This window comes from Amphibalanus amphitrite, unplaced genomic scaffold (genome assembly GCF_019059575.1).
Source record: "Amphibalanus amphitrite isolate SeventyFive unplaced genomic scaffold, NRLGWU_Aamphi_draft 000376F_arrow, whole genome shotgun sequence".
Classification (NCBI taxonomy): domain Eukaryota; kingdom Metazoa; phylum Arthropoda; class Thecostraca; order Balanomorpha; family Balanidae; genus Amphibalanus; species Amphibalanus amphitrite.
In genome coordinates this window covers 324,558-345,756 of record NW_024881870.1, presented here as the reverse complement: position 1 = coordinate 345,756, position 21,199 = coordinate 324,558, and the positions used below count along the sequence as shown (strand labels likewise).

At 56.0% G+C, this 21,199-nt stretch overlaps 1 protein-coding gene across 1 annotated transcript in view; it reads left to right on the top strand.

Moving 5' to 3' along the window:
* LOC122389918 overlaps window positions 1-21,199 on the top strand; it is a 126,166-nt gene that overhangs the window by 37,403 nt on the left and 67,564 nt on the right. The window contains exons 2-3 of the mRNA XM_043382414.1: window positions 7,946-9,997; window positions 19,778-20,995. Of these exons, the coding sequence (XP_043238349.1) occupies window positions 7,946-9,997; window positions 19,778-20,995 (3,270 nt within the window). The remainder of the gene's footprint in view (window positions 1-7,945; window positions 9,998-19,777; window positions 20,996-21,199) is intronic.

The window sequence follows — 21,199 nt, the reverse complement described above, 5'->3', positions numbered from 1 at the left end:
TTTTTCAGCCTAAAGGAGGGAACCATTTTATTTTGTTTAGTTATATTTGATAGATCGAACATTACAATGCAGCATCTGTTCAATCATCGCATCAGTCATAAAGTTTGATTTATTCCTGCCATGCACTTCATAACATAACAAATCGAGATCCCTCCCATTTGCGATGAGTTACTGCATGACTGGAATGCACATCGTTCACCGGTAATACTCCGAAAACAATGAAAACAGACGGGATGTGCCACAAATTTTCCTGTCCCATGAATCGTGCTTCGGTCAGTTGCAGCGGCCGCCCGTCGGATGCAGAGGCCAGCATGAATGGAAATCGTGCGGCCGCTCTCGACATAAATTTTCCATGGCGCCCATCGTCGGCGGCTCCGCGGCCGTGTCGGCGCTGATGGTCGCAGACCGTTGGTCGCCAAGGTCCGTTCACCTTATATGGCCCGGCTCTCGACAATCGGTCTCCGAGGCACTTGAGCCGCTCGAGGCCGCTCGATCGGTTCTGTTCATGGGATGCCCCGGACCGAACAACAGCCGACCGGAGGTGTCGTGCGCTGACGCGTCCGTTGGCCGGCCTGGCGCCTCTCTCGCAGGGTCAGGCGGCTCCAGCTTCACGCCAATCTGACGACGTGTTATGACGTTGGCGGCGGGCGCGTCGTTTCGTTCTGCAGAGCACAAAAGCCGGTCGATCCGCCGCAGTCGTGGACATCCGGCTTGGAGTCTGTTCGGCTTGGCTGGGGACGGGCTGGACCGAGGGCTGGGGACGGGTGTATTGCTGGATGGACCGGGTCGGCGTCTGTAAAGCGAGGATGTTGTGATGGAGAAGTTCTGAGATCACTCAGACCTCGAGCTTCCGGAGGGCAGTATCTGCGATGATGCTCCACTACATCCGGCACTAATATACTCCGCACTTCGCCATGCTTCGAAACACGTCGGTCCATTCGATTCTTGGGAGGCTCCCGAGCTACGTGACTGCCGAGTTTTTCCTTGTCGAATGAATCTGTTCGGCATTCGGCCGTCTTTGATGGGTCGATTAGAAGATTGAGACTACTTGGATGCCTCGGAGAATTCAGTTCATAGCTCTCGTGAGCTTTAGAAGCGCTCCCCACTTCAGAGCTCATCTGTCTCTTAGCGGCGGCCTGTGGCTGCTTTTATGGTCGGTGTTTTGCTGGCTGTTTTGTGGCTGGCTGAGTCATTCCGTCTACTTTCACTAAACGTGGATGCGGCTGTTAAACAAGCAGGACTTGAAGAGAAGCCAGCCCATGCTTTTGCCAAACAATTCGATGACTCGAGTACGCGGCATGTCACATCCAAAGTATCTCATTAGACGAACATTCCGATTATGTAGCGTGAACTCTAAAGCCCACTTTGTTGCTCGGCTGACCTTTCTGAGAGACTGCCATTTGGTCGTTCATCTTCTCTTTCAGCCAGATCGGACCGTATCTCAGCCACTCGGCTCACGGTTCGCAGTTAATTCGCCGACCTCTGACCTCTATGAGGTCACCGCTCGTCTCGGCGCCTCGGTCGTTTGGCGTCTCATCGCCCTCAGCCGGTCCATGACCGTCGCACTCATCTTCTCCACTCCTTCTGACCTGACAGGTCGGTCACGACCGTGCCGTAAACCCGGCGACCTGGACAGCCGCGGCGGCTAACGACGCGGCGACGAGCTGACGAAGCTCGCGGCCGCTGAGCTGCGAAAGCTGCGCGATAGCTCATCACCTGTGAGCTACGAAAACTGCCAGAGTTCACCGCCTCTGGGCTGCAGAAACTGTCAAAGCTTACCGTCTCTGAGCTGCGAAAGCTCGCTGCTGGCGAGCTGGTGCAGCTCGCCAGTTTGAATCCGACAGCCAATCGATACCCGCGACGCTGCAAATGCAGTCACCAGGTGTTTGCTGTTACATAAGGACGTCGGTAAGGCTTCGTTCCTCTGTAGGCGTTGGCGCAGAATCGATGACTGCACCGGCATCGCGTGGGGAGCGACACGTTTTGTGCCTTTGATAACCAAAACCTCATTGGTCATGCTCTGTTCGGTCCGTATCTGTATTGAGTCAGAGGTGCTAGATATGGGCTCTGGGAGTGACGGGTGCTGTATTTCTGGCCCCTTTCCAACACAGCCCGACTGAACAGTATGCTGACTATGCAAAACGCCTTATGTACATAGTGGACTTGTTTATTCTGTGTCGAGGCACAAACGCTTCTTCGCTCCAGAAGCCTAACCGGCACTGGTGCAGCCGCATTTTGGAGACAGCATGGCCGAACACAGTCCTGTTCAACTGTTTATAGTGTTATTGTCAGCGCAGTGCCATGTTTTTGTTCTGTAAAAAGCTCGGTTCACACCGACATGGTATTGTTGTCGGCGCACCTGTGCTGTAGCCAGGTGTGACCTGCGTCAGGTCAGATGTTCAGACACAATCTGCGTTGTATCGTGACGTCCGTGGGCCTGCTGAATTGCATGAGTGAGTCGTGCTGCGCTGTTGTTTGCAGAGTTTTTCTTGCTCGGCGGTCGATGGTTGGCATCCTGGAACTTCTTTGAAAGCTACAGTGCCCATAAATGCATGATGTCTTGTTAAGATTATTTATTTTTTGAATGATCGAAATGCAATATGCTAGTCAATGCACATTTTGGGCCATAGGATAGTGGTTCCATGATCCTGCTGTCAAGCTTGATGGCTTATGTGTTTGCTTGAGTTTGTGTCGTGCGATCGCGGCAAACGACATCATGAACAAATTACGCGGAATGATTAGCAGGCTCACCGAACTGCAAGATTAACTTCTCGCCCGGCTCCATCTTGAATCTTATCTGTGCCTGCTTTAAGTCTCTCCCTTCCCCTCCTTCCTTTGTCTCCCTCCCTCTCTCTCTCTCTTTCTCTCTCTCTCTCTCGCTCTCTCTCTTCTCTCTCTCTTTCTCTCTCTATACCCTCTTCAATGTTCTCCTCTTCATTGCTCTCCGTCACCTGACTGGACGTTATGCAAACGTGAGACTAATTCCCGGCGCAAATACTCCTCACTCATATTAGCAAACTCGATGGTCGCAGCACGCCTTGTTAGGCAGGGTTTTCAGCGTGGCCCCGGTTTGAGCTGTCCCCATTGTGTTAGGTATGATCAACCGCTCAGTGCTGGTAGTCGCGGGCACCGCCTGGTATGATGTCACCTGCACGCAGGCTTTCGTGTCGATGAGGAGGAAACTGCGTCGCTCCCATGATAAAGAAACATTAAAAGAGCGTGATCACAATGCCCGAGAGGTTGCGAAAGACGTTTGACTTCTTTATCCATTAGCGCGCGGGGAGTTATCCTCATCATTGTGCAGGTCTTCGTTAAAAGCTGTTTCATACCGACGGAATGTGCGGAGAGTCATTAGACGACCATGGCTGGGTGTTGTAGGTCGTAACTAACGTTTGACACTGATTTGTTCCGGCCGTCGCTGTGTCAGTGGCAGCGGTGGTGGTGTGCGATTGTAGAACACGCCGGTCTATTGGTATGCAGCCGTAAGCTGCTGCAACCGGCAACCTCTGCAGCTGTGGACGGGGAGCGATGCTATCCGTCCGAGGGCTGCACGACCCGGTACTGGGGGCGGGCTGTGGCCGCTGACTTCTGCGGGACCGCGGCCGCTACCGTCCCTGGCACTGGGAGCAGGCTGCCGCGCTACACCCTCCCGGTACTGGGGGACAGGCTGCGGCGAATGGCCACCATTCTGTCCCTGGCACTGGAGGCGGGCTGCGGTAGCTACCGTCTCTGGCACTGGGGGCAGGCTGCAGTCAGTGAGTAGCGACCATACTGTCTTTGGTACTGGGGGCATGCTGCCGCCGCTATAAGTTCGTGGCACTGCAACCTGAGTGTCACGGCCATTGGCAGTTGGAGTCGCAGCGTTACCGTGCCCGCGCACGGTCAGCCGTCACGGTCAGCCGTCACAGTCACTGACATTGACGTCCTCTGCCGGCGCTGTCACCCACCTGACCGGAGTCCGGTAGAAGTGCAGCGGCGGCCTCTGGGAGGGGGAGAGGGGTGAAGGTCTGACTGCAGCGTGAATGTCGCTGTCACAGAAAGCGACCCCTGCCATTCAGGCCGACAGAATCGCTGTAAAACCGACACGCACGGCACTTTTAACCGACGTCGGCGCTCGTTTCAACTCCGAGAAAGGAGGTAATGCGCTGTGAGTGCGCACTTACCCTTGTAAGATGACCGACTCGAGATGTCTGATCGTCACGCTGGCCCGTCGTCTGTTTCTTCTTCGCCTTTCTCGACCCCTTCTGAAGCTCTTTGATCTCGTTGCGTCGCACCAGCCGGTGAATATGGCCGATGCATTGGGAGGCGGCCTCGCCCAGTCTGCGGCCGGCCCAGCCGTATTATGCACCTTTCGATACCGATCTGTTTTGTGGCCACTCCCGCGCCTCGTGCCACCCGCTGGGGTTACGACATCCCCGCCTGACGGTGACGTCACGTCACCATCAGCTGACGTCAGAGGCCGGTGAGGTCAGATGAGGTCAGAGGTCACTGCCAGGTCACCAAACAATTGCCCGGTTATCTAGCTGTGATATTAACGGAGATCGTAAATCCTGCTCGCCTTCGGCAAAGGCTCATGATCAAGACCGAGGTAGTGATTTCCCTGAGGTCATACTTCGTGCTGTCCGATGGGGACGTCTTACATTCCACTAAACCTGTCTTATCCCCCGACGTAGATAACAGTCGCCTCCCTGACTTGCATCTGAGGACGACCTTCCCCTGCCACCGTTCGCCAGCTCTGACCATCACTCCGGTCAGCGGTGCGGTCGCCATGACCGACCCGCGCCGTTTTTGTCGATCGCTCGACTGGCGCGCCGCGATCGTATCAGTGGCGCCGGCGACGTGCGCCGCTGTTTTGTAGCGGCAGCGCCAGCTTCGCATGCGTCGAAGAGGCGGTCGGCGCGCGCGAGGTCAGCGGTTTTTATTTGTTTGTTTGTGGCGGTGCCGGCTCCAAGGTGATTGTCGCTGTGCGGTGTGCCCACGTGACGTCGTCTCAGTTGCGATGGAAATGAAGACGTTATTTTTGTGCGGCGTGTGCTGAGACAGGTGGCCGGTCGGTGGTATAGTGTTGGAGGCTGCTGCTGCTGCCACATCTGAATGACGCAGAGCTGGTGCGCTGCAGTGGTTTAAAATTATGCCATATCCGTCGCCTGATAGTGCTCGAGGTGACAAAGGGGTACTTAGGCTGTATTTCAACTTCAGGAAATTGCCGAGGCTATCAGTCAGTCAATCGTCGGAGACTTCGATTCGGGAAGCAACTGAAATTTCGACTCGCATTGCAGCTCCACTCCCCTCGCTAGCTCCGACTGGTACTTCAATCCCCTTAGATCTCAACCCCGACTCCAACCGACTCCAACTCCATCCTAGCCACCCATGGCTCGATCGAAGGTTGTAATCGGGCCGATTAAGTCGGCGTGACGTGGCGTTTTTGCAAGAGGCTCGTATCGCGTGGCCCGCTGAGTGATTGCATACATTATCATATCCCGGGCACGGTCGTGTGGCCTTCTCAAGCTGTACGGACTGCTCAAGACGTACCCAGTGCTCACATCACCACACTGGGCCTTCTCGTGGTCTGCTAGGATCTGCACAGTCCACGGTAGATTCCTGCTTTGGCTGCACTGCTCGGGCCTCATTTGGGTCTGACTCGGCCTCTGGCAGCGATCGGGCTCGGCTCACGCTCAGACCCCTCTCAGTCCCTCTCAGGACATGTCGCTCCCCTGCTGTGCCGGCCACTATTCGTCTCGTTATCTCTAGGTGGGCTAATTAATCACGGGTCGGTGGCGAGTGTTCACGGTGCGGGCCGGCCGGCGATCCGTCGGCTGACCCGATGACGTAATAGGCTGCCTTCGACGGTCCCCCAGCGGCGGGTCTCAACAGCGAAGGTCACTACCCGTCGGGCGCACCGCTCGCTCGCTGAAGGGAGTTCGGACTAGCGGACATATTACTGGCAACACGCGGGCGGGGTAGGCGAGGTGGTAGATAACGCAGGGAAAGGCAACGCGTGAATGCGTTCCTTACGGCTGGGTGATCTCATTGCCGCGTGTAGCTGCCGCTGTTAATTTCACTCCGCCGTATCATCAGCCTTTTGTTCACTTTCTGATGATGGGGTTGCTCGATGTGGTGAGCTGCATTGTTTTTTATTCATCCCGAGTGATTATTTCAGTCTCCCTCCGGGCTGCCGGCCGCTGTTATTACAGACTCCGTGAAAGCCCGTGTTATTTATGGGGCTGGTTTTTAATTGTGTCTGTCTGTGGGATTCGGGATGTTGTTCGTGCGCCACCAGCTCAATCCAGATGGTATCTGCTCTCCGGGATGAGGAGGTGCTGCCTTCCGACAGTTACCGACGTGCGGGCTCATATAAATTTTCGGCCACCTTGAAAGCCCCACAGTGCTGTAAATTAATGCAGGCGGCGGAAGCCTGCGGGGGAGCGTCGGCAGAGGGCAGCTAAGAGGGCGCTGGAGGCGGAGGAGACGGGGAGAGGAGGAGAAGGCGTGAAAAGCGTGACAGCGGCACGAAGCAGCGGCGGACTCCTTCAGCGAAGGCCTCTCAGCACGAGTCACGAGCCACTCGAAACAAAACGGCCGGCCGCCGAACGGGTGCTCCAGCGAAGGCCGCTGCTGGCCGCTGACGCCCGGGGTGACCTTACATGGGCGGCTGCGGAGGCTGGGCGGGAGGGGTTCACAGGCTGTCCGCCACCGCGCCCCGCTATATCGCCGAGTCGCCCCGTAAAGACGCCCTCCCCCGAGACTGCATCGCTGCATAGAACAATATCAGCGGTAGCCCCGGAGGCACAGAGGATCTTATCCGACGCTTCATTGGTGGAAACGGGCTCTGTTAGTTGTTTTGTATGGCGATTAAAGTGACGTGAGTGTTAGTTATGTAGATTTCTATGCAATATTTCATCTGGAGTGCTATTGTCACAACAGTTCTTGGTGTTGTGCAAATTCATTTGTTGCCAGAGCTAAATCAGTTATGTAATTAGCAGCATGATGCAGGCTGGCGAGCATTGTCCGATCAAAATCAAGCATGAAGTCATCGCTATATATTCTTTTGGATGAAGAAGTCAGCCAGCAGAGTTTATGGAGCGTGTAATTGGTGGCGCTGTGCCGCACCTACCAAGCGGTAATAGCCAACGGTGCCTCTCGGCGTCTAACGGGAAACGCCGCTGCTATCTTCTGCGTGCCTGCTAACGGACAATAATAAAACTGGTCATGTCATTCTTCTTTATTCGCGTAGTACCTACTATCATTCACCGTACATTAGACATGAGCTGCTATTTCTCCACAACATTTTAAAGCCACTATTTCTAGCTCCCAGGAAGGCTGTTGCTTTAAGGGGTTCGATGAATTCGGTATTTATGATTGAGATGGAGGTTAATTGGGTAATATTAAATCAGCACCGCTGTGTTCGATGTAGCAATTACCAACTATTAGCTGTCATTACCTCCTTAAAATAATTACACCTAAGCGTGTTCAAATATTCGTGCTTATTAATGTTCCATTCCATATTTCTACGTGCGTGAATAGGCGTTGATTTATTAGCTAAGACTCCGAACTTATCTTCATTTGTATTCTCAGGAGCTTCCTATCCTGATAGTGGTCCCTCTGTTCTACCATCCTGCATACCAATCTTGGCCGGTCTCTGACCGAGAATAAATCTCGTCTTTTTGTCGCGGTGACCGTTACACTAATGTGTCACAGATGTCTTATTTGTGGGTTAGTGTGCTGACCGCAGTCGTAGTCGCACTATCTGTATTAGTTGCCCCTTGAATACACATCTGAGGGTCTTTCAAGCCTCGCTTAGCTGCGCTGTTTCTTGGAGATATTTGTATACGTACTATGTTGATTATTTATCATTTATTGTTAACACAACATGTGTGGTTACTTCTACCCACATAAATGGTTATTTCTATCATCTCTAACCTCCCATTTCTCTCGTGTGTTTCAGACGGCCGCCAGTGCGCCGGCCTGCGTCCGCCCGCGCCCCCCGGCCGTCCGCTCGGCCTCTGCTCCGTCGCCGTGCTCCACCGAGCCGGTCTCAGTCGCCGCCATGCTGGCAGAGCTGGGGGACGCCTCCTCTCCGCTGCTGGAGCCGCTCGACTGGCCCGCCCTGGTGGCCCTCGGAGCCGGCCCTAGCCCGACGCCCGCCGAGTCTCCTGGAGCAGAGGAGCCCTGGAACCCTCACCTGGAGCGATGGCAAGAGAAGCTGCGTCAGCGCGGCCTCGAGAGGTGGAAGGAGAAACTGAGGGCCAAGCGTGCACAGGATGAGGAGCGCCAGTCGTGGGGCCGCCTGGAGCGGCTGGTGCAGCGTCTGAGTCCCGTTCAGCGGCCGGCGGAGCTGGCGCAGCTCGGCAGCGGTGTGGAGCTCGAGGAGCTGGCTGAGCTGTCGGAGCTCGACGGGAGGGAGTCGCCGCTCCAGTGGCAGGAGGCTGGTGGAGGACGGGAGTCGTCGCTGGAGAACGGATCCACGCACGACTATGCCGAGATTGAGTCGAGCAATGAAAGAGAGACGACGGGTACGCAGAAGGCAACTGCCGAGCGTGAGATGACAGCTGGTAATACTCCGTCTACAAGCGGGGCTGTAGTGTCATCAAAGACAACCAAAAGTGCACTGAAGCATGCCACAGTTACGGATGCTGCACCTACGATCACAACAAGTGGACCAAGAGGAGGTGACTGTCAAGACTCCACGGAGGGGGCGCGGCGAGTGAGGACGCGCCGCCGTCGAAAGCGCCGCCTGGTCCGCTCGGAGTCAGCGCCGCTGGCGGTGGCGGTCGACTTCTGGTCGGACGGCGGCGGAATGACGCCTGACGAGGGTGTCTGTCTGTGCGCCGGCTGTGGGGACGTATCTCCCACGATCACTCGCGCTGCAGCCCTGTGCCGCTCCTCAGCGCCGTCCCTGAGGCTGCGCTGCGGCGACGGCGGCGCTCCCCGGCTGCGGCTTGGTACGACAGGAGAGAACGGTGCTGTTTTGAGAAACAGACCGACGCACGGAGCTCCGCAGCAGCCACAGCGCGGAGCTAGTCACCCGAACCTCTGGCAGAGACCGAAATCACCCGACGCCGGCGAGCGCAGCTTTGACAAGTACCGCATCAAGGACCCGAAACAGGGCTTCAGCGCGTGGGCGCAGCGCCACCTGGATCTGATCGAGGAGGCGCACAGCGCGCGTCCAGAGGGCGCCACCTCGCTGCCTCGGCCCGTGTCGCGTCGGCGGGAGGCACGCCACCTCCGCGCGCGCGCCCGCCGCTCGTACCCGTCCGCTGAGCTCGACAGCGACGAGGAGCCAGAGCCGGTGGGTCGAACGGCGCCCCTCTCAGCGCGCCGCAGCGCCAGCGTCGACTCCGGCACCTGCACGAGCCCGGCGACGTCGACTGCCCCTCTGGACTCGGCCGCTCGCGCCGTGTCCTCCCAGCCGCAGGGACGAGTGGTGCGCAGTCAGAGTGTCGACTCGTGTCGCTGTGAGAGTCCCCTGAGCTCTGGATCGGCGCCGGTACGCCGGGCTCCGCGCCGCCGGCCACTGCGCCCCCGCAGCGTCGAGCTACCGCCGGGCCGCTCCGCGGGGGTGTCGGCGGCGACGGGCCGATCGCGGGTGCCGCTGGCGGCTGGCCGGGACGCCTGGCTGCTGGTAGGGCCCGGCAGGGGCCGACTGTCGGCCTATTTTATCCGAGACACCGGAGTGATCATGGGCGGAGGCCGGGCAGAGCCGCCGCCGACGGCAGCGGCGGCCAGGAGTGGAGAGGAGGCGGCGGCACTGGCGGCGCACTTGAGCCGAGCTCTGGCGCTGGTGCCGGACACCCATCCGGACACCCATCCGGACACTCATCTGGACAATCACCCTGATACCAATCCGGACACTAATCTGGAGACTCATCCGGACACACAGGACACCAAGGAGGACAATGCTGCGGACACGCAGCCTGCCGCCGCCGAGGACACGGATAGCGATGTTGTCGGCAGAAGAACGTCTTCCAACACGTCCACCCTCTCATCCACAAACCTGGTGAGTACCTTTGTCGTCGAGGATCCTCCTCAGGTCTCTGTGCCGGATGTGTCTCAGTTTTAATACGTTCATTTGTCGCCAACTGGTCACGCTTAGCCGGATTGATGTGTTTTGGTTTCATGCCAACCAGCGTGAGTTTTATTTCACCCGGTGAGTCGCTGTGTTATGATAGTTCTGCAGTCGTGTGGCTTATGGCCTGTCCGGGTTGTTGTTCCATAAATTGTGTCCGCCTGTGTTTGTGACCTTGGAGAGCCATGTGGTGTTCATGTTACGAGCACTAACACGGGTCATGTGTCGTAAATTATCAGTCTTATTGCGTCCTTACACGGCCGACGGTATCGTGCATCCGTGTTTGCTCGCTCGATTGCCTCGTGTCTCACTGTTTGCGCTCGTACGTGCGCATTGAAGAAAGGTCGTTGATATGCGCTGTGGGGCCGGTATCAAAGCTCCTGCTGTATGCGGCTGAGCCGGCCCGCGGGTCGGACAGTCAGGGGAGCCAGACGCCGCGCGGGGCTGGCTCTGCGGCCCCAGCTGCTACTTGTGAATGTGAATCGGCGGCGCCTTACCGGCGGAATATTAAACACGGCTGCCCTTATACGGCCTAATGGGCAGCGCCGCGCTCTGAACTCCATTCATTCAGCTATGGTCGAAGCACGCAATGCGCCCGACTGTGGGCGGGATGGGCACACTGACGCCACTATTCTGAGCCCTTTACCGGGGCTACTCCCTGACCGGGCCGGGCCGTATTTGAACCGACAGGCGGCTACAGAGGACCACTGCGAGCCGGTCCTCTCCGGCCGGACAGGCGCGCTTTTCATCGTCCCGGCCACCGTGACAGAGAACGGCTTCAGTCTATTTGATTCTCATCGCGTGGCCGCTGCTCGGCGTGCAAATGTTTAGACGAGAGCGCTGCTGTTCCTGGGAGCCGTTCCTTCACCACCGGACACTAAAGCTGGTAGAAGTTGGCTCGGAAACAGCTCACTGGTCGATGGGTGGATCTGTATCCGGCTGTTGCTGCAGCCGACCTCTTTCGTCACAGTTTACTGAGATGTTTGAGATCACGCCTGGATGATTTCATTCGACTTCTGGGTTTGGGCGTATCCTTTCTGTAAACCTGCAGAAAACTTGTTTATCGAACGCTACCACACGTGGCGAGCGATAGTGTATGTTGTCGTGCGGATGGGTGCGAACTTAGTATGCGATCGTAATCCCAGCTGCTTCGAACTCAAAGCCAGATCGCAAAGACTAGGTCAACATCCCTCACTCGTTTAGAGTAAATCAGCCGCTACGAATCGTACCCGCTTCGCCAACATGTCCGACACGTGTAATCACTCGCTTCGTCTGCCACTAATTCGAGTTTGAGCTTGATTCACACCATTCCAATTAGCTGTGACCGGTGTCGATCTGTTGACACTAGCTGTCGCCAATTAGGCCCGGCTCGTGTCGCTGGAGACGCGCGGGTGACAGACCTGGCGACACTGCGCAGTAGCCGGTCCTGTTGGCGACCCGGTGGGTGTGTGGGTGGTGGAGGGAGGTCGCCACTCCCCCCCCCCCTCCCACGCGGCCCGCCGCGCCGCTGAGGTCATGGCTGGGAGGTCCGGGAGGCGGGAGGTACCGGCTGGGGTCAGGGGGGACGGGAGGGAGGGCGCGTCCTGGGAGAGAACCGGTCGTAGCGTCGCGGGCGGCGGCGGCGGCGGCGGGGAGAATGAGACACGGTGAGCAGCATGGTCCCCGCCCACGCCGCCGCCGCCGCCGCCACCCACGCTGTGTCGCGCTGCCATTCGCCAGCGAAATACACCAGCTGGCAGCTGGCAGAGAACGCGCACGACAGAGCTGGGTCTGCAATGGGCCCGACAGTCCGTCCCAGCTTAAAAAGACAGCCTTCAGAAGCAGGTAAAGATATTCAACGATCGGCGATGGGAACACGCAGCTTGTGCACACGGTTTAGCATTTGATTAGTACCGAACTTCCTCTCGAGTTTCATCACACTTGACAAAGACTCACCGAAGAGAATCCTTTCAAACGTTCCAGCGTAAGTCATCACGGATTACACTGTCCGTTCCAGCTCTCTCCGCTTCAGAAATCGGAATGGATGACCCTCTGTGTCCAGTGCAGCTGCCACCGTCGCTGTCCCCTCTTCGTACCACTCTTCGTGTCATGTTCCTGCCAGTCCTGGGGACACGGTATAATGTGAGGTCGTCAGGGCTCAGTAGGACACGGTGTCCGCTGGAAGGCCGCAGTTGGACCCCACCTGTCACGGCTGTGGCGCGCAGAAGGCTTTATCGTCGGAGGAGCTCCCCTGCGGCTCCCTCCGCCGGACCATCGCTAATCAATTCAGACGTGCAGACGGAGGCAGAGGCCAGCCAGGGTTTGATCTATATGCACTGTTCGCGCTGAGTGAGGATCACCATTTAGCTGTGTCGGTGTCAGTGTCAGTGTCGGTGAAGTCCTGAGACCCAGGTGTGCGCTTTGAACGGCCGGTGGTGGTTCAGTACCATATTCCCGACACCATTCGGTATGGCTGTCTCGGCTGTCTCGCTCAGCTGTCTCTGGAGCCGGCATCTCTCGACCCCGAGGGAGGTTGGAGAGCTGAAAGGAGCTGAGGGGGGGGGGGGGGTCCCGCAGCTGCAGCTCATTTGACGTGCGTCGGCCCAGACGCCGTGGCGCGGCCGCGCGCCTTTTCGGGCCGTCCAGGGTCGCCCCGCCAAGGTCGCAGACGCGTCTCCTGACGTCAGATCGATGCCGATCGGCAACAGTGACGTATGGTCGAGCCTTACATGCGGGCGGCGGTTCATGAACTACGCACAAGGACCATCAGGAAACTTCCCTGGGAGACATGAGGTCAGCACCTGGGAATCAGTGGGCTTGCAGAAAGAGAAAACTGAGGCCTACTTAATGACCAGACCGAGGAACCCAGGTCCGTGAGCAGACAAAGTATACTTGGGCACTGGCTTGTGCTCGTAAAGCTGGAATCTACCGATTGAGTCGGTAGCGGTAATCGTTGACTCAACCACGGTGACTATAAATAGACTCAACTGCCAGAACGGATGGCGTAGATAGATATTAATCTCTTCGACAAAGGTTTATGCGCCAAACTATGAAACGATTTCCCCATCGATGACAAACAATTAGCAATAGGGGAGGCAATACGCCCTAAAATCATTTTATCAGCAGCTTCCAGCCGATGTTTCTCTCGGGCTACGTGTTATCACCTTGTTATGAGTTTTGTAAGGCGTCTTTTTGGTTCCCCGGTCTGTGGATTTTTATTTACTTATCTCCTCTCTCTTTCTTTCTCTCTCTCTCTCTCTCTCTCTCTCTCTCTCTCTCTCTCTCTCTCTCTCTCTCTCTCTCTCTCTCTCTCTCTCTCTCTCTCTCTCTCTCTCTCTCTCTCTCTCTCTCTCCTTCTCTCTCTTTTTCTCTTTCTCTCTTGCTGTTTTTCCTTTCTCCCTTTTCCTACATTCCTACAGGCTTTTCCCTCTTTTCTTTACCTCATCTCAGCTTAACAGTCTTAGTTTGCGCTACAAAGTGTCCGACGTTTGCTAATTCAAAAGACGTTGGAATGCCTGCAATGAAAATGATAGAAGTAAAAATATTCGAATGGATGGCTACAAATTGACCTTGCTACTTATTCAAACAATTTTCATCCGGATAATTAGTTAATCAAACATCTTTTATAACGTTTTATGTGCTTTGATTCGACGGTAGTTCTGTCCCATTCTGAAGGGTTTTCATATTTTATGTCTTTTCGCAAAACGAAGCGTTCAGACAAACGGCATGCGCAATCAGTTGGGTTTTTCCTATTCATCCCATCTTGCTTGCTATCGTCATTCTCTGGCAGGCATTGACAGCATGTGCTCACGTGCAGATGCAAGGATTGTCAGTTTCAAGGAACATGTATCTGCATTATAGCATTGTGATTACTGTCGGCGTCTCCATCTTCGTATTTGCATCATCATTTGGTGTGAGCAGCGCCAAGGGCTGCTTTATACGCTCCGTCACATAATTTATGACAGATGTCGCTGGAAATTCTCTGACTTACAGGGAAAACCATGGCCATTGTATAAGTTATACTTTGCCAAATCAATGTAACGTATAGGGGTAGATGTTTTCATAGGCGGCGGAACGGGGGGGGGGGGGCACCGGGGCACCGGTGCCCTTTGATTTTGGCATTTTAACATTAGTCCTATGGGCGTTGCATGGAAGGAATGGGACCAAAAGTCGGCAGTGCCCCCCCCCCCTTAATTGAAGGTGTTCTGCCGCCACTGGATGTTTTCCCAAAATGCCTTCTGCTTCGCCATGGTCACGTTACTGGAAGCGGCTGCCAACCGACGATAACCCCTGTTCGGCCCTTGGTTCCATTTACGTTCCATAGATGGCACTAGTGTGAAACGCCTGAAGCTAGACTGAACCGCCTAGCTGATAGTGTTCTGAGATGTAAGTATAACGCACGCACGTTATGCAAAGCCAGGTACTTATAAATGCCGATGAATGATGTCATATTTGTGTTTCATCACTCGAAATTCCTCACACAAGCATGTAGCTATCGTTGATCATTATGCAGATAAAGCGTGTTCCTAGTCCCTGTTACTAACTTCCTGGCGTCTCTAAGCGGCCGAGAGAAATCCTGACTGTCGACGAAGCTCAGGGCGGCGTCCGTCGACTCTGCGTCGATGAAAGTTGGCTGTGAAATTCAAACAGCGGCGCTGTTCAGAGGCTCAGCCGTCCGTACGGGCCGATTGGCACGATCGGAATGGGAAACAAAACAGTGCCGATCGCCGCCACGGTCCGGACAGCGCCGTAAGTGCGCCGTAAATAGCGAGAAATGCCGCTTTGATTGGCCCGAACAAAATAGCGAGGCAGCTAGCTGTCAGGGGAGGACCGAGTGGGGAAATCCAAATTACCCGGGGATGCGTGCCTGTTTTGATGGCCCGACCAAGCCCTGTCATCGGCGATGTGACGTGTGGTATTTTCACCACTCGATTTGTATTATTTCCGGCTCAGTGGCGGCACTTGTCGAGCGGGCGGCCGAAATTCGTATCAGAAGCGACGCATCTGTCGCGCCGCTTCTGCGTCATGTTTGCCTCTGCGCCGCGGGCGTCTCGCCGCGCCCCTTTCGCCGCCGCGGCGACAGGCGGCGGGTGGCACGTGGAGGGGATTTTGAGCCGAGGTCAGCGGCGTCCATCTTATCTCCCACCCGCATGGCTCCGTGTGTGTGACGAAGAGAAGTGGCGGCCGCGACCGGGCACAATCTAATTACGGTCGTCTGCTCTGTGTGCCGTCGCTGATTAGATAATCGCCACGCAGAAGGGGCGGCCGGCGCCGGCGCGCGGGCGCCCGTCACGTGCCGGCCTCCCTGCTCGTGCGCCTGGCGCCGCCACTGCCGGCGCGGAGGCGCAGGGGCGGTGACGGTCGGTTCGCCGAGTGGCGGCTCACTGCTGTACTGTGGCGGACGTCGGGAGGCGGTCGGGGACTGCGCATGAGGCGGCGTGTGAACGGTGACAGCGATCGGGACTTCGGGACGGAATCGAGCGAGGTGTTCACTGGAGGACAGACTGCGACGGAGGTGGTGCTCTGTCACTGGTGCTGGTGGAAATGGTGTGATGAATCGGATAGAGGATCCCTGACAAGGTGCGTTGCTTTGGGGGAGGACCGGTCTCGTGGTTTTGAACGGTCATCACTGCAGTCGGTAATGTAGCATGCTACGCGAGCCGCTATGTCATTCACAGCTCACCCGAGTTTCCTGAGCTAGCTGCATTTGTGATGCACCCAAGTCTGCGCCTGGCTAGAGCATGCCAACAGGTTAACCGTCGCTTACTGCTTCCAATTTAGACGGTAATGCATCATTGGCCCAGGCTATTTTGGGACGGCGCCGTGCGTTTCGCGTTTTTCTGACCTCGTCCATCAGCACTGCCTGTGGTGGTTTGGCCATCGGTCGTTCCGTCAGCATCCGTACCCGGTGGGTGGGGTGGGGGTGGGAGCGGGGGTCTGTCTGGCCATGCTGACGGAGTTGCCTCGCTGGAGAGGGGGTGATCCGAGGGAGGGGGGGGTGTTACGGCTGTGCCAGCCCGTGGCACGTGCCGACGGCTGGTGCGTGCCGTGCCGGGACGGCCGTACGTGCGAGCAACGGCTGACGTGACGGTCGCGAAATAAAGCTGAACACTTTGTTACTCAACTGGAACGTGGCGGGTGAATGGATGTAGCTGGTTTGTAACTTATTGTCCTTAAATTGAATACTTTTTTGAAAATTTGCTACATGTTTTTACAATATAGGTGTTTCGATTCAAATCAGCATTAAATCTTGTGGGACTCAGTGAGGGATTCCACTTTTCACTCATTCTTCAGCCATTAGCGCCCACAATAAAACGTGGACACACACCCGAACAATGGCCAGTAGACACCGTTTGTTCCCATACAATCCGTCTTGGAAGTAGTCCACTGCCACTCAAACAAAGTGTTATACGCCATAAAACCCATTCTCCTCCCATCCCGTCACCAAAGGCCTGTCGCGTTTCTCGTTGGATCACCGTCGGTCACTGGGTGGGCGGCTGGCTCTGATCAGATACACTCCGCCCGTGAGCGACTATCGGCCTGTCAGTCACCTCCACAGTCTACCGTCCACCGTCCACACCCACGCCAGCTGGCCGCTGTTCCACTTTCCCGGTGGCCGGGCCGGTCGTGTCCGCGACCGGTGTCCTCCGCCCACTGTCCGCTGTGTCCGCCGCCACTGTCCGCTGTGTCCGCCGCCACTGTCCGCAGTGTCCCCGGCCACTGTCTGCCCACCCACACTGTCCGGTGCGTCCGACGATTTCCTGTCGCTGGTCGCAAACGGCTGCGGGTTCAGGGGCGGTGGGTCCATATGGAGGGAAGGTGTCGTGGGTGTCATTTAGTGGGGTCATGGCGTTGGGCTGGCGTTTGAGGCCGTGAGAGTCCCAGGCTCGTATCAGTGTCAAGGTTGGGATTGAAAGGTTTGATCAGAGAGAAAGGCTCGGCTGTTCTTTTCGATGGACGTATCGCTGATTAAGAAATTGGCGTGGAGATTGGACATTGTCCTAGTGTTCGGTTGCTTTATATTATCCCCTTTTATCCCTGGATGGACCCGATCAGAGCCACGGTGTAATACTTTATGGAAAAGAAATGTGCCAATGTAAAAATTAAGATCCTCAACACTAAGGCTTGTTATAGGCATCGCTCGAACCTCGTATGCCTCTCTGTATGTGAAGTGTGCCACACATATAGGCAGCAAAGTTACCGGGTCAATACAAACTCGACCAAGTTACGCCACAGAATGCGCGAGTCGATAAGCTTATCGATGTGTCACTTCTGGGAAAGAACAGTTTCCGACCTATCTGACCAGATCACTGATCTTTACATTTCTGGCCGTCTAGCAGAGAATGTCAAGCTCATAACTTCTGCCGACCTGACATTTTGTCACGTCTAGTTCCGTGACGAAACGTTCAGACACTCAAGGTGGCATCGAGGAGAGCCGTCTCGCCTCCAATACGAGCAGACCGAGCAGACATCACCATGACGTGATTGATATGGATGACGTGATGAATGACATCACTTTCATGTTTAACACTGACAATGGGCGTTGAGCAAACTGGGCTGGGTTTGGGACAGGCGTTACCTTGTTCTGAGGTCGCTGGTCGCGGAAGGGTGTTCCGTGCTATCATTCTGATAGCCGTGCAGGGGTTTATCGCCGGCTAATGTGTGGGCTTCAGCACACCTTTACTCAGTGCACTCGCTGGTGTGTGGGGACGCCGGTGTGTGCGCCCACAGTGACGATTTGACGTGACACATCGATAACGTTCTCACTAGTCATACCGGTGACTCGGTGACACCACTCGACCGGAGGCCGCTGGTCGTGTTTTGAAAACAATTATGGTATTTCTTGGGCGGCATAATTATCTATAACTACTCCAAAGGGGGAAGTTCAGGCTGTTTCGATTTAACTTGTTACGAATGTTGAAAATGTCACGCTAATATCGTTTCTATTTTCCACAAGAGCCGAGCTCATTTACGCGCTCTCTGTACCGTGATTCGTGGGCGTATGGCGTGACAACGGCTACGTCACCTGAACCGCGATATCGGTCCGTCCTACCGGGTACGGACTGTGCCGAGATGACGTCAGAATGACGTTATGATACTGCATGCTCGCTGGTCGGCTTAGACCATGATGTGCTTGATGGGTTTCTGCAAACTATACAAAAGGGTGCTTTACCTACAGCTTCTTTTGTCTTTCTAGGCTTTGTTTGCTTCTACACTTTGTTTGCTTCTACACTGTTCTTCCATGTCATCTAGATTATGATGCAATAACGAGAAACCTATTAGAATTACTTACCTACCTACATATCGATTAGTTTGTTAAACTTCTGAATGCTGTTTTTTTATTGTGCTTTCACATAGGTATATTGAACCGTTGTCGCTCATTGCGTGACATCGGTCAGTCGCCGATCGTTTACCCATGTCTGCTTTTAATGATTTAATAATGGACAATAAATATTGCAGAAATAAAAAGTATCATCGTCAAGTTGGTCGACTCCTGATGTTACTGCGAACTATCTGCTCGTATACCCCATTCGCATGCAATTTATAGACGCATATGATTCCATACTCATCTATTGCTCGTTTTGAGGCCAATCATGGCTAGGTAATTGAACCTCGCCAGCCAGCGACCAACGTCTGACCATATTTGCAGCCACCTCGCGTGTTCCGCACGAGCAATGAACGCTAATTAACGACTCACTGACCGAGCCCAGAGGGGCGTATCCACGACTCGACTATGGCCGATGATCGACGGCGGATATTGCCGAGTTATCCTACTCGGAATCAATGCTCCGTCGGGAACGCCCGAGCCAAGCCTTGACCCAGCTTCAGACTGTGTTGAGCGCGCTGCCCGGCTCTAGCATCTGAGCGCCGGCGGGGATGGAGCTGGTTTGTTAGGCGGCGCTACATATTCTTGCCATGCTTTTCTGCACGAGGCTCTGTTGGACGTGACTGGATTCTGGCGTGACAGATGAGTGATGAGAGGACGATAGTTTGCAGGGAGGACTGGAGTTGACATTGAGGATGAAATTTCGCAGTGAGTCAGGAACCCGTAGGGATAGCGGAGATACTTTATAGAGAACTGGACAGGAGTCTGCGGGAGGGACGAGAACATGTAAGAAAGGCGAATCCGTGAGAGGATGGAAGCCTGTGACGAAGGCGAGAGTCCGTTTAGTAAATAGGAGTCCGCTGGGAGTCCACAATATGGTCTCTTCTCAGAACGTTACGGCTATGCTCTTGGGCGTTACCGCCCAACCTCCGGTTAAACTGTGATGATCCACGCTGTGCGCAGCTTACCTAGCGTGACCGTGCGTGCGTGGATGGTGTGCAGTTTGACAAGGATGGGGTTTGCTCAGGGTGGAGGCGGATATCACTATGAATGAGTGATGAGAGCGGTGTGCAAACTGATGCAACGCTGTCCGTTGATCATGCGTGCACTGTGTCTGCAGCTGTGAAGAGTGTTAGTCGGGACAGTTCAGTCTGGTCATGTTTTGACTTCTGATGTGAGAGTTGGTTTTGTTGTGCTTTTATACGGTGAGTAAGTGTAGTCTAAGCACAATACTTTTTGTGTAGAGTGGTAGACGTAGGTATCTCACGTTACTGATAAATTGTCACTAATTATACAATATGTGCGATGGAACGCGATGAAGACTCCCTCTTTGACCCCACCTGACATAACCTGACCTGACCCGATCTGATCTGACCTGAGCTGACCTCTGTTTCGTCTTTTCACAGCGGCCGGACGAGCTCTCCGACTTCCTGCGACGCGTGGAGACGAGCATTCTGAGCGGTCCCGATCACGGCTCCGACTACGGCTCCGTCCCCGGATCCGGAAACAACTCGGCTTCCGGATCCGCCAACGGCTCCGCCTCGAGATCCGGCCACGGCTCGACTACAGGATCCGCCAAAGGATCTGTCAACGGCTGCGGATCTGGATCCGTGTCCTCCCAGGATTCGGCCGCTGGATCTGTCACAGGATCCGCCGCCGGATCCGCTCCTGGATCCGCTCCAGGATCAGCTCCCGGATCTACATCGGGATCTGTTCCCCGCAAGACCCCGAAGTCTCTTACCTGCAGCTCGGACACTTGCTCTGCTATAGGCTCTGAGAGCATTCCTGAGCCTGACTCTATTTCTAAGCCCGATGCAAGTAAACAAGTAGCTCCTTGCGATCCTGACACTGAGAGCTGCGCGATCGCCTCCTCTGACCAGACTGACCAGGTCAACGGGACTGGAGCTGACCCCTCTCCAAGCCCAACCGACGGCCCTACGCCCCAGGACGATCAAGCCCCTGCTGAGGTCTCCACAGCCGACATGGAGGCTGACCCCACAGCTGAAGGACCCCGCACGGTGGCGACTCAGACGAGCCCCGCCTCCTCGGTGGCCTCCTCGTGGTCGGACCTGAGCGAGCGCACGGCGGCCGACGGCGCCGACAGCGGGGCCGAGCGGCGCCCCTGGCCCGGCCCCGTGCCGCCGGCCACACGCGAGGCCACCACATCGATGTCGCGCCGGCCGGCGATGCGGATGCTGCGTGCGCGCTCGGAGGAGCCCAGCGGGCCGACGGCCGGCGCGGCGGCGTCCACCTCCTGGCAGTGGCAGAGCGCCGAACAGATGCACCGGCTCGCCGAGCAGGCCGAGCCGGTGGCCGGGCCGTACCCGAGCCGCCGACCGGCGCGGCCCATGCAGCTGCAGCTGGGGGAGGCTGGGAGCCGGCCGCGGCAGCGCGCCGCCGGCCGCCGTCCGCCCTCCCCGGCTGTGTCACCTCTCAGCACGCCAGGAGACGAGCGGCCGCCCACGGAAGACAAGCCTCCGCGACACGCCGCTGGGCGGCAGCAGCAGCGCCGCCGCAGTTCGCACCTCTACCTGGAGAGGGCAGCACGGATGTCGTGCTCGGAGCCGACCCTGGACAAACCGAACGGCAGGCCACAGATGGCGCTGCAGGCAGACTTCAACAAGGTGGGTGCTGGGCGACTGCTGGAGAGGGGAGAGGTCTAGACTCTCATATGGTCCAGTTGAAGCTCACAAAATGGATATAAAGTTGCCTATTTAGATGGTCGGTGGTCCGTTTCGTCTTTTGCATCCTCAGGATAATCAAATCCTTCTCCTCCACGCCTCAACCTCCCCGTTCCGAGCTTTTTATCCCATGCGGGAAGCTCCCCC